Source organism: Mytilus galloprovincialis, chromosome 9, assembly GCF_965363235.1.
Source record: "Mytilus galloprovincialis chromosome 9, xbMytGall1.hap1.1, whole genome shotgun sequence".
Classification (NCBI taxonomy): Eukaryota; Metazoa; Mollusca; class Bivalvia; order Mytilida; family Mytilidae; genus Mytilus; species Mytilus galloprovincialis.
In genome coordinates this window covers 92700050-92713072 of record NC_134846.1, presented here as the reverse complement: position 1 = coordinate 92713072, position 13023 = coordinate 92700050, and the positions used below count along the sequence as shown (strand labels likewise).

Here is a 13023-nt window from a genome sequence, read left to right as displayed (position 1 = left end):
TGTCATTCCGAAACATCGCTCCCACATATCTAATCCTCTAGGAAACCCAAATGTGTCCCATATTTTATCATAAAACTTTTTGTTTAATGTTTCCTTTTGTCACAATGATGATTTAGTATCATGGATAAAAATATCAAGAAATCTGTAACATTGTCGTACAGGCTTGTGTTAATAGTACTGATTTTATTTGAACACCCAGCTGGTAAGTTTAAAAGGGACACGTACTGACTTGTGTTAATATTACTGATTTTATTTGAACACCCAGCTGGTAAGTTTAAAAGGGACACGTATTGGCTTGAGTTGATAGTACTAATTTAATTTGAACACCCAGCTGGTAACTGTAAAAGGAAAACGTATTGACTTGTTCTTATAGCACTGCTTTTATTTGAACACCCAGCTGGTAAGTTTAAAAGGGGCACGTATTGGATTGTGTTAATAGTACTGATTTTATTTGAACATCCAGCTGGTAAGTTTAAAAGGGACACATATTGACAAGTGTTAATAGTACTAATTTTATTTGAACACTCAGCTGGTAAGTTTAAAAGGGACACGTATTGGCTTGAGTTGATAGTACTAATTTAATTTGAACACCCAGCTGGTAAGTTTAAAAGGAAAACGTATTGACTTGTACTAATAGTACTGATTTTATTTGAACACCCAGCTGGTAAGTTTAAAAGGGGTACGTTATCTAACAATACTACCATCGCTAACATTTTTAACAATAAAAATCGTGGTTACCCTTCTATCGATAAGTGTCATGCCAAAAAATGACTTACATGTCCCCATCTTTCCACCAACAATACGGTAAGGTCCACGTTTAATGGTCGCACATTTTCTTTAAATTTTGAAACTGATATAACTTGAAAAACAAACAGTATTATTTATTTACTCACATGAAACAAACCGGGGTGTTGTATTCAGTACGTAGGAGAAACTGGACGATATTTATCTAAACGCACTCAAGAACATCTGTATCGTTTTAAAAGACCCAATAAATTCAAAAGTATCATTTACCAACACCTTAAGAAGCACAACCATCCTTTTAAATATTTAGCAGTTCAACCTTTAGAAGTAGTAAATAAGCAGCCTGGTGAATTGCATTCATAGTTTGTACGATCACGGAAAATAATTGAATTAAATTGGATTAAAAAATTACAGACAGTTTACCCTCTCGGTCTAAATGATAATATCATGGGAATTGGTAATATATCTAGAACCAATTCCGTTAACATTTTGGATATAGTTTCTAAAACTGTTCGTAAAAAACGTTCTCACGGTCGTAGAACAAATCGCAATCAAAGAAAATTTCGGGCCAATCATACCAATATTTCGGACCTAATTTCTATTTCAAAAAACAACGGCAGACATTATCTGTTAACAAAACTCTGTTCGTTACCGGTTGATAAGTTAAATAAAATTTTGGAGGATTGCAACACAATTTCATATAGCAGTCCTAAGTATGAAATTGTTCAAATTATTATGGCATATTGTTATTTTAAATTATTTCCCAAAATGATCGCCCTGAAGATCATAAAAAAACATTTTATTAAAATTAAGTATGTCAATAAAGGCTTTGATTTTGTAAATATTGCCGGTAAATTTAACGACCATTCTGTTAAAGAACAAATTCCTGGATATTTTGACAATACTGAGCTACCTCTTATTTGTTATATTTACAAGAACTCTACCCGGAAATTTGTGTTTAATTATAGTCAATTGTGTAAAGATGTTAATATCAGTGAAAATACACCTACTTCATGTAATTGCAGTAATTCCGAATATATTTATGGACCCATTTCCCATGTTATAACAGGAGATCTTAACATCGTTCAAGACCGAAAGTTAAAACCATTCCTCAGTAAAGGACCGAAATATCGTCCCCCGTCTATTATTATTTGGAATGAGTGTCGTAATATCATCCACGACTCACTCCATACTTACTGCAGAAATGGACAAAACGGGAAAAAGCTGACAAAAAATCTTTGGACTCTTTTTTTAATTCAGTAATGAAGATAGTTGATATACGTATTCAACATTTTAAAGAACATTTTACTATTAACAATAACCACAATAAACCTATTTCTCGTATCAAACATAAACTAAAAGAACTAGCCAAGGAATTTGTTTTTGTCCCGGCCGATAAAGCTGCTAATAATATTATTATTGTTTGACGTAAATTTTACATTGAGGTTTTGAAAAAGGAAATCACCAATTCACCAACATTCCAACTGACTTCATTTTCAGAAAACGAAATCTGTAACAAACATTAACTTTTAGCCACCGCTTTACAAGCAGAGCCAAATACAATGAAAGTCCCAACTATGTATTGGCTTCCGAAGCTACAAAAAAACCCTTACAAATATAGATTTATTTCGTCTTCAAGCCATTGTTCAACTACTAAATTGTCTATTCTTCTTACCAGCACACTTGGTACAATTAAAAACCTGATAATAAATTGTTCAAATAAGGCCTTCGAAAATAGTGGAATAAATTACTTTTGGAGTGTCAAGAACTCGTTGGAAGTACTTGATAAACTGCATGCTTATATTGGTGATTTTGAATCTGTTCAAAGTTTTGATTTTTCTACCCTGTATACCACATTGCCTCACATTCTCATTAAGAAAAAATTCACACACCTAATTAAAAATAACAGCAGGGGGTCACCAACAGGTCTTTAAAAAGTCGGAATGCGAGTACATATGTTCAAACTCTTTTAGGTCATTTTTTAGTAGCAATAAACAAAAAAACTATGTTAACTGGACATGTTTTGATACTATATATGCCCTTGAATTTTTACTAGATAACATTTTTGTTCGCTTTGGGGATTCCGTATATCGTCAGATTATCGGAATTCCAATGGGGACTAACTTAGAACCACTTATTGCGGACCTGTTTTTGTATTGTTATGAGTTACAAGTTATGACAAAAATAAGCAAAGACCCATCGAAACAACATCTGATAAACAAATTTAATAATACTTTTAGATATTTGGATGATATTTTGGCTCTCAATAATGACGACTTCATTATGTATATTAATGAAATTTATCCTGTTGAACTTACTTTAAATAAAGCTAATACTAACAATGACCACTGCCCTTTTCTCGATCTTGATATCTATATCACTAATGGAAAGCTGAATACTAAAATTTATGATAAAAGGGATGATTTTTCATTTCCTATCGTTAATTATCCTTTTTTAGATGGTGACGTTCCCTTGTCACCATCTTACGGTGTTTATATATCTCAACTTGTACGATTCGCTCGTGTATGTAACAATGTTTTAGATTTTAACGAAAGACATTTATGCATTACTGAAAAATTATTACACCAGGGTTTTCGATATCACAAACTAGTCAAAACATTTACTAAATTTTATCATCGGTATAAAGACATCATTCGTAAATATAGCTCAACATGCAGACTTCTAATACGTTCAGGTATTTCACATCCAATTTTTTATGGAAATATTCTTTATAAAGCACAAAAATGTCAGTATTCACCTCAGAAACTTACAAAACCTTTGAATAGACTTATTAAGAAGGGATATAATTACGATACTGTTGTCAAGTCATTAAAGATCGCATATTTTGGCGTTGATATTGAGTCACTGATAAGGTCTTTGCATCGGAACTAAACACATTTATTCTAAAAACAGTTGTTGGCATGACACGGGTTATGTTCTTCTCATATATGTTATGATGGTATGATACTAAACCCCTAACGGGAAAGAAAATAAATAAAATGACAATAATACATAAATAACAACAGACTACTAGCAGTTAACTGACATGCCAGCTCCAGACCTCAATTAAACTGATTGAAAGATTATGTCTTCATCATATGAATATCAGGTACAATCCCTCCCGTTAGGGGTTTAGTATCATACTATCATAAAATATATGAGAAGAACATAACCCGTGTCATGCCAACAACTGTTTTTTTAGAAATAAATGTGTTTAGTTCCGATGCAAAGACCCTATCAGTGAATCAATGTTAAAGCCAAAATATGCAATCTTTAATGACCTGACAACAGTATCGTAACTACATCCCCTTTTAATAAGTCTATTTAAAGGTTTTGTTAGTTTCTGAGGAGAATACTGACATTTTTGTGCTTTATAAAGAATATTTCCATAAAATTTTGGATGTGAAATACCTGAACGTATAAGATGTCTGCATGTTGAGTTATATTTACGAATTATTTCCTTATACCGATGATAAAATTTAGTAAATGTTTTGACCAGTTTGTGATATCGAAAACCCTGGTGTAATAATTTTTCAGTAATACATAAATTTCTCTCGCTAAAATCTAATACATTGTTACATACACGAGCGAATCGTACAAGTTGAGATATATAAACACCATAAGATGGTGACAAGGGAACGTCACCATCTAAAAATGGATAATTAACAATAGGAAATGAAAAATCATCTCTTTTATCATAAATTTTTGTATTAAGCTTCCCGTTTATGATATAGATATCAAGATCGAGGAAAGGGCAGTGGTCATTGTTATCATTAGCTTTATTTAAAGTAAGTTCTACAGGATAAATTTCTTTAGTATACATACTGAAGTCGTCATTATTTAGAGCCAATATATCATCCAAATATCTAAAAGTATTGTTAAATTTTTGTATCAAATGTTGTTTTGATGGGTCTTTGCTAATTTTAGTCATAAATTGTAACTCAAAACAATACAAAAACAGGTCCGCAATAAGTGGTGCACAGTTAGTCCCCATTGGAATTCCAATAACTTGACGATATACGGAATCTCCAAAGCGAACAAAAATGTTATCAAGTAAAAATTCAAGTGCATAAATAGTATCAAAGCATGTCCAATTGACATAGTTATTTTGTTTATTGCTACTAAAAAATGATCTAAAAGAGTTTGAACATATGTACTCGCATTCCGACTTTTTAAAGACCTGTTGGTGACCCCCTGCTGTTGTTTTTTATTTGGTCGGGTTGTTGTCTCTTTGACATATTCCCCATTTCCATTCTCAATTTTACGTATTGGATTGTGTTAATAGTACTGATTTTATTTGAACACCCAGCTTGTAAGTTTAAAAGGGACACATATTGACAAGTGTTAATAGTACTGATTTTATTTGAACACTCAGCTGGTAAGTTTGAAAGGGACACGCATTGGCTTGTGTGAATAGCACTGATTTTATTTGAACATCCAGCTGGTAAGTTTCAAAGGGACACGTATTGGCTTGTGTTAATAGTACTGATTTTATTTGAACACCCAGCTGGTAAGTTTGAAAGGTACACGCATAGGCTTGTGTTAATAGTATTGATTTTATTTGAACATCCAGCTGGTAAGTTTGAAAGGGACACGTACTGGCTTGTGTTAATAGTACTGATTATATTTGAACACTCAGCTAATAAGTTTGAAAGGAACACGTACTGGCTTGTGTTAATAGTACTGATTTTATTTGAACACCCAGCTGGTAAGTTTGAAAGGGACACGCATTGGCTTGTGTTAATAGTACTGATTTTATTTGAACACTCAGCTGGTTAGTTTGAAAGGGACACGTATTGGCTTTTGAACATTTTTTCGGTAAGTAGGAAACGTCTAACGTAGTGTTGTATTGGCTTGTGATTATTCTGTTGGTAAGTAAGAAATATCTAACGTAGTGTTGTATTGGCTTGTGTTTATCGAACTGCTGCTTTTATTTTAACTTCTGGTGGTAATTTAAAAAAATACAAATCTATCACATTAGTGTGTTGACTTTTGTTGCTAGTAACTGTTTTTGTTTGTATGTTTGAATATGCATAAAAATTGCATGAATTTTAAAAGTAAAACAATCCAAAGACATTTGTCTGCACAATATATGGCGATCTTCAAAACTTGTAATTCATATATGGAAAAAAAACCTGAACTGGCTAACAAATATTCTATCTTAATCCTTGCTCCATGAACTACATATCTTCTACCCGAATCCTTGATTAGAATCCTTAAACTTGAAGTACTGTTTTACTCTTGATTTTCTACGTCAGTAATGCTATACTGTGTTATCAGCTGAACGCACATTCCGTTTTGCTGTTCGCTCATTTGGCTTATTTTCTACTAATGCATTCATATTTACAGCGTATTAACATTCACAACTGAAAAAATAAGGCCTAATCAAGTACGTATTTCATAAAATATTTTACAGTGTATCGTCGCCAGATAACTAAAGTAGTGTGCATTTTGAAGTTTCAATAAAGTACGAGGAAACAAATTAAAATATTAACCTTTTCCACATTATTTTTCAGCAGTGGCATTAACTGTTAGTGGTGTTTCGTATGAAAATCATGTAGATTACGACCAAGCTGGTAAGAAATGTATCACTTTGCCATTCTAAGCTAGTAAAAGTCAAGGGTATATCGAGAGAGATTTTCCCTGCAAAAAAATAATTGCAATTCCTTCATTGTAACATTCGCGTTATTTTGGAGTTGACTATTCTACACTTAAACTGCTATCAACTTATTACTTGCAGCGAAAATAATGAAATATCCAATCTGAATATTATCCAGCTTTTGCTAACATATTACTATAAGAATAAGAATAAGAATAAGAATAAGAATACTTTATTAATCCAATTATGGACCCTTGTGGGTTTTAAATTTCATACAATCACTGATTACAATGATTTGTGTTATAACAATGAAATAATAAAATGAAATACACGACAATAGAACACTGAACAGTTATTGCATGCACATGGAAGAGAAAGTAATAGATATAGGGGTATTTTTCTCCCATGTACACACAGCAACCAATTACTAGATATTTATGTATATAATTATATTTCTTTCACATTTGCAAGAATATGATAAGCACCTTAGAGATTTGACTGCAGTTTATTAATGCATATATAAGCATTTACATATTAATAGATGAAATATGCATACACATAGATAGAAAAATGTGTATTTAAATTTTATTTTTGAATTTAAAATATATATATGGATAAACTAAACGAGATTTAGCCATTAACAAAATTTGTGGATCTCAATTCAAAACTCTGGATAAGAAAAATACTTAACTTTTTAAGTATATGTTGATCTTCAGTGGTCATTAACCATAAAAATTTTGATTTGCAGTCTAAGTTATTAAAATTTTGGCAGTGCTCATGAGCTTGTGCAAACAATGATTCCCGACATTTATGATACAATGGACAGTATATAAAAAAATGAATTCATGGGGATTGGAAAAAATATTTTACATTTTTCTAGACAGTATTGGAATGAATACAGCCATGTTAATAAAAAGAGTTCAATTGTGATTATTTTTTTAAATTCTTTTTTTTTTTTTATCTTTTGTGTTAGTATAATAAAATAAATACGACATTACTGGTGTTCAGTGGATGTCGTTTGTTGATGTGGTTCGTTTCTCGTTTTTTATATAAATTAAACCGCTGTTTTCCCGTTTGAATGGTTTTTAATACTAGTCATTTTTTGTGGCCCTTTGTAGCTTTTTGTTCGTTGTAAGCCAAAACTCCTTGTTGAAGACCATACTTTGACCTATCAGTTTACTGTACTACATATATCAACAGGTGCATACTTGTACAAATTGTGACTTGGACGAAGAGTTGTCTGATTTGCACTCATACCACATCTTCTTATACTATACTCAGTACTGCTTTATTTTATACAAATTTACTGTAGATGAATCATTATATTATTTATTAAACAGATGCTCCTGACACTTGTAGTCCCTGGGAAGAGTTTGATGGGACGGAATGTGTGTGTGCCAGTAGTAGTACCGGATGTACTGACGAGGGCGGAATGGTTTGTGATGACCAAGGGGGACAATATCGTTCCTCTTGCTATTTCTCTCTCCAGATGTGCCAACAAAACATTAGTATTGACGACAACATAGTATCCTGTGGTACGGAATCATCATCATCATCATCATCATCATCATCATCATCATCATCATCATCATCATCATCATCATCATCATCATCATCATCATCATCATCATCATCATCATCATCATCATCATCATCATCATCATCATCATCATCATCATCATCATCATCAATCAATCAATCAAATAATCCTTCCATCCACAAATCAATTAATCAATCAATCCATTATTTAATCCATCAATCAATGAATTAATCAATCAATTAATCCATCCATCAATAAATCAATCATCTTATCAATCCAACCATCAATCAATCGATCCATCTATCCATTAATCAATTATAATTTGTAGTAGTATGACTATCAATATTATTATTATCATTATCACTACTGGTGTATTATGTTTACAATAATTTTACAATTATTATTATTTTATAAATTCTTTTGAATGTTTGTTTGTTTAGTTGGGTTTTTTTTTTTTTTTTTTTTTTTTAAGTATCTGTATTTTGTGTTACGCAACATAGTTTTATCAGTTTACTGTACTACATATATCAACAGGTGCATGCGACACACTAAGTCTTACCGGAGGTAAAAACTACCCTAAAGGTGTCACCCTAGCAAAGTTCACTAGACAAGGACCAGAGGCAGGATTAGCAACAAGATATAAATCTATAAACGACAATGAAACAGAGGTTTTCGTTGTACCAAAACTGAATGCATGGACAATTGGTATGTTATTTTATCAGTTCATTATATATTCAGTAAATTCGCATAAACAAGGGGTGAAAGATACAAGAGGGACAGTAAAATTCATAGATCGAAAATAAAATGACAACGCCATGGCTATAACATAATTTAAAAGACAAACAGACAAATAAAATTACACCAGACACAACATAGAAAACCAAAGACTGAGCAACACGAACCCCACCAAAAACTGCATGGGGGTAATCTCAGGTGCTCCGGGAGGGTAAGCAGATCCTGCTCCACATGTGGCACCTGTCGTGTTGCTCATGTTATTACAAATCCGGTAAATTGTCTTATTCGGTAGGTGAAAAGGGAAGTGAACCAAATCGTGATGGCGTCCGTAAAATTTACGAAGAGATGATTTCAACTTTTTTCAACCATTTGGAACTCTTGGTTAATAGCTTCCTTGAGAGCAGCAATCCTCTATCAAGAAAAGCATGATAGGAAATACAAGCACGGGAATATCGTATCAATTTGTAGTTATATACGTCGTAAATTATCCATTCCAATAGTCGGCTGACAATTATTTAAACCCGTCGTGCTGTTCATAGTAGTACAAATCCGATGATAAGTTTGATTTGGTAGGTCCCTAAGTCCAATAGTTTTTGGAGAGATGATATCTTACATTTATGTATTATTTTTATAGGAAAATCAACTATCAATGGCAGTTTTGTATCTATGATTCAACCAATAAATGCCTCATTCCCCGGAGATGGTGTTCCAGGAATGTTGATACCAAACAAAAATGGAACGGATATTACATGGGAGTTGGACGAAACTTTTCGCTTGGAATGTGTAAAAGGTATGTTGTATTGCAGTACACCTTTTTTTACGGCGCTTTGTGTCAGTCAACTGTAAATAGCATGGTGGTTTGTTGTCCAGTGTAGAAAGGAACATGTTTTTAGAGAAAACATATTTTGCTGTTGATTTACCTCCCCGTATAACTTCTACAAGTGGTTACATTTTACTACTTTTAATGTATTTGTTCACTCACGTACATTTCACTTCCTCTACTCAATGTGAATGTTTCCTTCATATGACAAGAAACCATCTATTAATTAGTACACTATTTAAACAAATTTGTATATTTGACATAATATGAAGCAAATATAAATGTTTTTGAAATATCACTTTTAAACTGAAAGATTTCCACCGCCATTTTGATACATACATTTATTTTGTCTTTATTAAATCTTCATTGTTTAGATCATTTACCAGGAGTGAGAGTAAAGAGATTTATCTTGTAAGTAGCCATTCTTATGTTTTACCTGGCCACAAAAATTAAGCAATTCACAAATATAGTAATACCTTGTCTTCTTCAGTTTGACGTAAAACCTTATAGTTCACTTAACATTAAAAAAAAATATGCCGCAGCTCATGTATACGATGGAAACTAGCACAATCTCTGCACTTAAAGGAACATTTGCAAAAAGTTTGCATGTCCCAGAATAACCTTATTTATATATATTTCATACTTTTCTAGCATGGCTATTTTCGCTGATATAGTCTGAAGTTGACAACAACATTCCACTATTCCAAGTATCAATATTTATTCTTTATGTGTTCTAGTATGGCTATATTCACTGCTGTATCTGTAGTTGACAACATTATTCCATTATACCGTATATCAATATTTATTCTATATTTATTTCTAGTATGGCTATATTCGCTGCTGTATCTGTAATAACCGCTGCGACAACAACTACGTTACATGTAGTACAGTCTAAAAAGGGATGTCTGTATTATCCAAGTGTTTGTTCCATGAGGTAATAATATTAAAAGAGAATACAGGGTTTTACTTCGGATACAATTTTGATTAAGAACCTTGTTTTTCATATGGAGGAATAACGATAAATGGCAGATAAGAAAGCAATATGTTAGACGCATCAGAAGCATTCAATTATAGCGTGTTATTTTCAGAGGGCTGGATCGAAACTCTGCAGTTCCAGATGGTATCATCAGCTCAGCAGTCAGATTTTCGGTACTGACATGATTTATAACAAAACCTTCTACAATTTTCAATTAGAACTTTATAAATCATAAAGATCCCCTTATGAAAGTTGTACTTATGTAATTTGCTATTTTTGTATAGGCCCTTTTTGGTCATATAGTTCATCAACTGTTAGTGAACAATTTTGGCTTTGCAATATTCGGCTTTGAGCGTTCCTGATGGTGATAAACCAAAATAAAGCGCCTCGGACGCATGCAATTTAAAATGTGTTGTTTTCATTTGTTATATCATATCTTAAAGGGGACTTTGTATACGGAAATACTATTATTGGTATATATACATGATATATAAAGATGTAAAAATGTAGATTTTGGTAAAGACTGTTTCGTTAAATTACACAAATTTCAGGAAATATTTTTTTAAAATAGGTAGATATTGACATTTAATTTAAAATTATGCAACATCCATAATTTATTATAAAACAAAATAATAGTCCTGACAAACACTTCTGTTAATTATAATATTCAGTAACGATTATTGTAAGGTTGATAAAACTATTTTGAATGAATTCACAGTTATATTTGATACTACTAATTGCTTTTTACTGTAGAAATGAAATCAAGAACCATCTTTTACCATCCTTAAAAAAGGAGAAGGAGAGATTCCTGACATTATACGGACAGCCAAAAGAGTTTGAATCAGTAGTAGATAAAATACATGACCAAATTCAAATAATTCAAGAGAGAATAATAAAAATACCAGAGTTACACACAACCCTCAATATAAGTTTGTCTAGCTTAGTGCAAACTTACAACTCAATGAAACATGATTTTCCTCAACTGAACAATTTTTTATCTCACTATGACGATTGGTTATCCAGTGTATTGTCTGCAGCCGGAAATGACGTCGCTATGCTTCCCATGGAGGTCTTAATGGCTATGCCAGCACTTGTCGCAGAAAGTGCCACTTCAATGGCGCTAGCAATGTCTGGCATCGGTGCTGTTCTATCATTTGCCTTTGGAATCGTAGATGTAGTTTCAAGTGTCTTAGATGAGAAGAAAGTAAGAAATCAATTGCAGAGTAACAAAAACGTCCTTATTAGAGCCAGGACTAAACTTGATCGCGCCTTCAACGATATGAAATCATTTCAAAATAAATTTTGTCAATATGTCGTCAAGTATCTCGAGGAACTATCAGGTAAAGGGAAACAGTATGAGTTCACATTCCGTTTACTAAACTTTTTTATCGTGCGTACATACGGTCATTCACATAACAGATGCAGCAATCCTGCTATTGTAGCTCTTTCTAATCCAAGTAACTTAAAAACTCTTCAGCAACACTACTTACAACCAATTGTAAACAAATTATCGGGAAATATTGAATCTCTACAGCATAAAATAGTAGAAGTTAAAGAGACAAAAGCGTTTCTAGATGAAATCAATAGGAAGGTAAAACAACAGAATCAAGATCCGGTGGTGATATTCAGATTTATTAAAAGAAGTATGCCAGTCAGAACAAAGAAAATGTTTAGCAATCTTTTTGATCTTCTGAAGTTTATATCTAAATCTGTACTACCCACAAAATCGTGTTACTGGGGTCAAAACCTCGATCAAATCCGTCGTGGTCTGACAACAGTTCACAACTACATGAATGTCCCAGTATGCAGTAGCCATGAGTTAAGTTTGATTGGTAACGCCATAAAAACTGCAGTTCATAATCATGAGGTCATTTGTAAAATTCACAGACAAGTTCGAGGAAGCGTTTTCCGAAACAAATACCAAACTGTGAGATTTATTGCTGATAATTTACTTCCAACAGAACACTGCTACTGGGGATACGATCTGGATGACATCCGAGGAACTCCGAATACAACTGAAGTCAGTAACGCCAAAGTAGATTCAAGTTTGCTTAGTACACTCCATAACCTGGAGTCGGTAGGTCAGATCGTCCTAGCTCGTAACATGATGGAAGGGATGTATGCAATTCATTCTACAAAATGGCAAAACTTTCTTCTGTGTCACGTGTGGAAGAATCCAGCAGTATTGCGGGCTTTGCATTGTACCAGTTTTACAGCTTCCTCAACGTGCATTCCCACGGCTTCTAGTTTCCAGTCATGCTGATAATGAGCAAAATTTCAACCTTTTTATACCAATTAGATTTTTACACTAATAAAGAAAAACTATATTTAAAGTTGTTTGATTATAGAAAGCAATCAAATTTTAAAATTATTTTCTATGTTTTACCTTAATGCTCTTTAACTCAGTACTTTGTTTGGACTTTTTTTAACTTTTATTTTTATCTCAGCGTTACTGAAGAATTTGGTACGAAACGTGCGTTTGACGTACAATTATAAAACTGGTTTCTTTGAAAAAACAAGAATAAGCAATTGCTGTTGAAACTGTTTTAATGTTTCAAGGTATAAGTAGTTATCAAAGGTACCAGGATTATAATCTAATACGCCAGACG

At 32.6% G+C, this 13023-nt stretch overlaps 1 protein-coding gene across 1 annotated transcript; it reads left to right on the top strand.

Moving 5' to 3' along the window:
- Positions 1-88: 88 nt before the first annotated feature.
- Positions 89-12747, top strand: LOC143046376 (uncharacterized). The gene is made up of 8 exons (XM_076219517.1): positions 89-202; positions 6261-6320; positions 7684-7878; positions 8418-8588; positions 9253-9408; positions 9813-9849; positions 10262-10372; positions 11168-12747. Exons 1-8 carry the CDS (start codon positions 121-123, stop codon positions 12675-12677), a joined length of 2322 nt encoding a protein of 773 aa, XP_076075632.1. The 5' UTR covers positions 89-120; the 3' UTR covers positions 12678-12747.
- The last annotated feature ends 276 nt before the right edge of the window (positions 12748-13023 follow it).

What these genes read in the sequence shown, in the direction of transcription:
- LOC143046376 (XM_076219517.1), top strand. Translation starts at nt 121, where the DNA reads ATGGATAAAAATATCAAGAAATCTGTAACATTGTCGTACAGGCTTGTG. An exon ending in CGACAACATAGTATCCTGTG is followed by an intron (nt 7,879 to 8,417) that starts GTACGGAATCAT and finishes ATATATCAACAG; the next exon opens with GTGCATGCGACACACTAAGT. An exon ending in TCGCTTGGAATGTGTAAAAG is followed by an intron (nt 9,409 to 9,812) that starts GTATGTTGTATT and finishes TTCATTGTTTAG; the next exon opens with ATCATTTACCAGGAGTGAGA.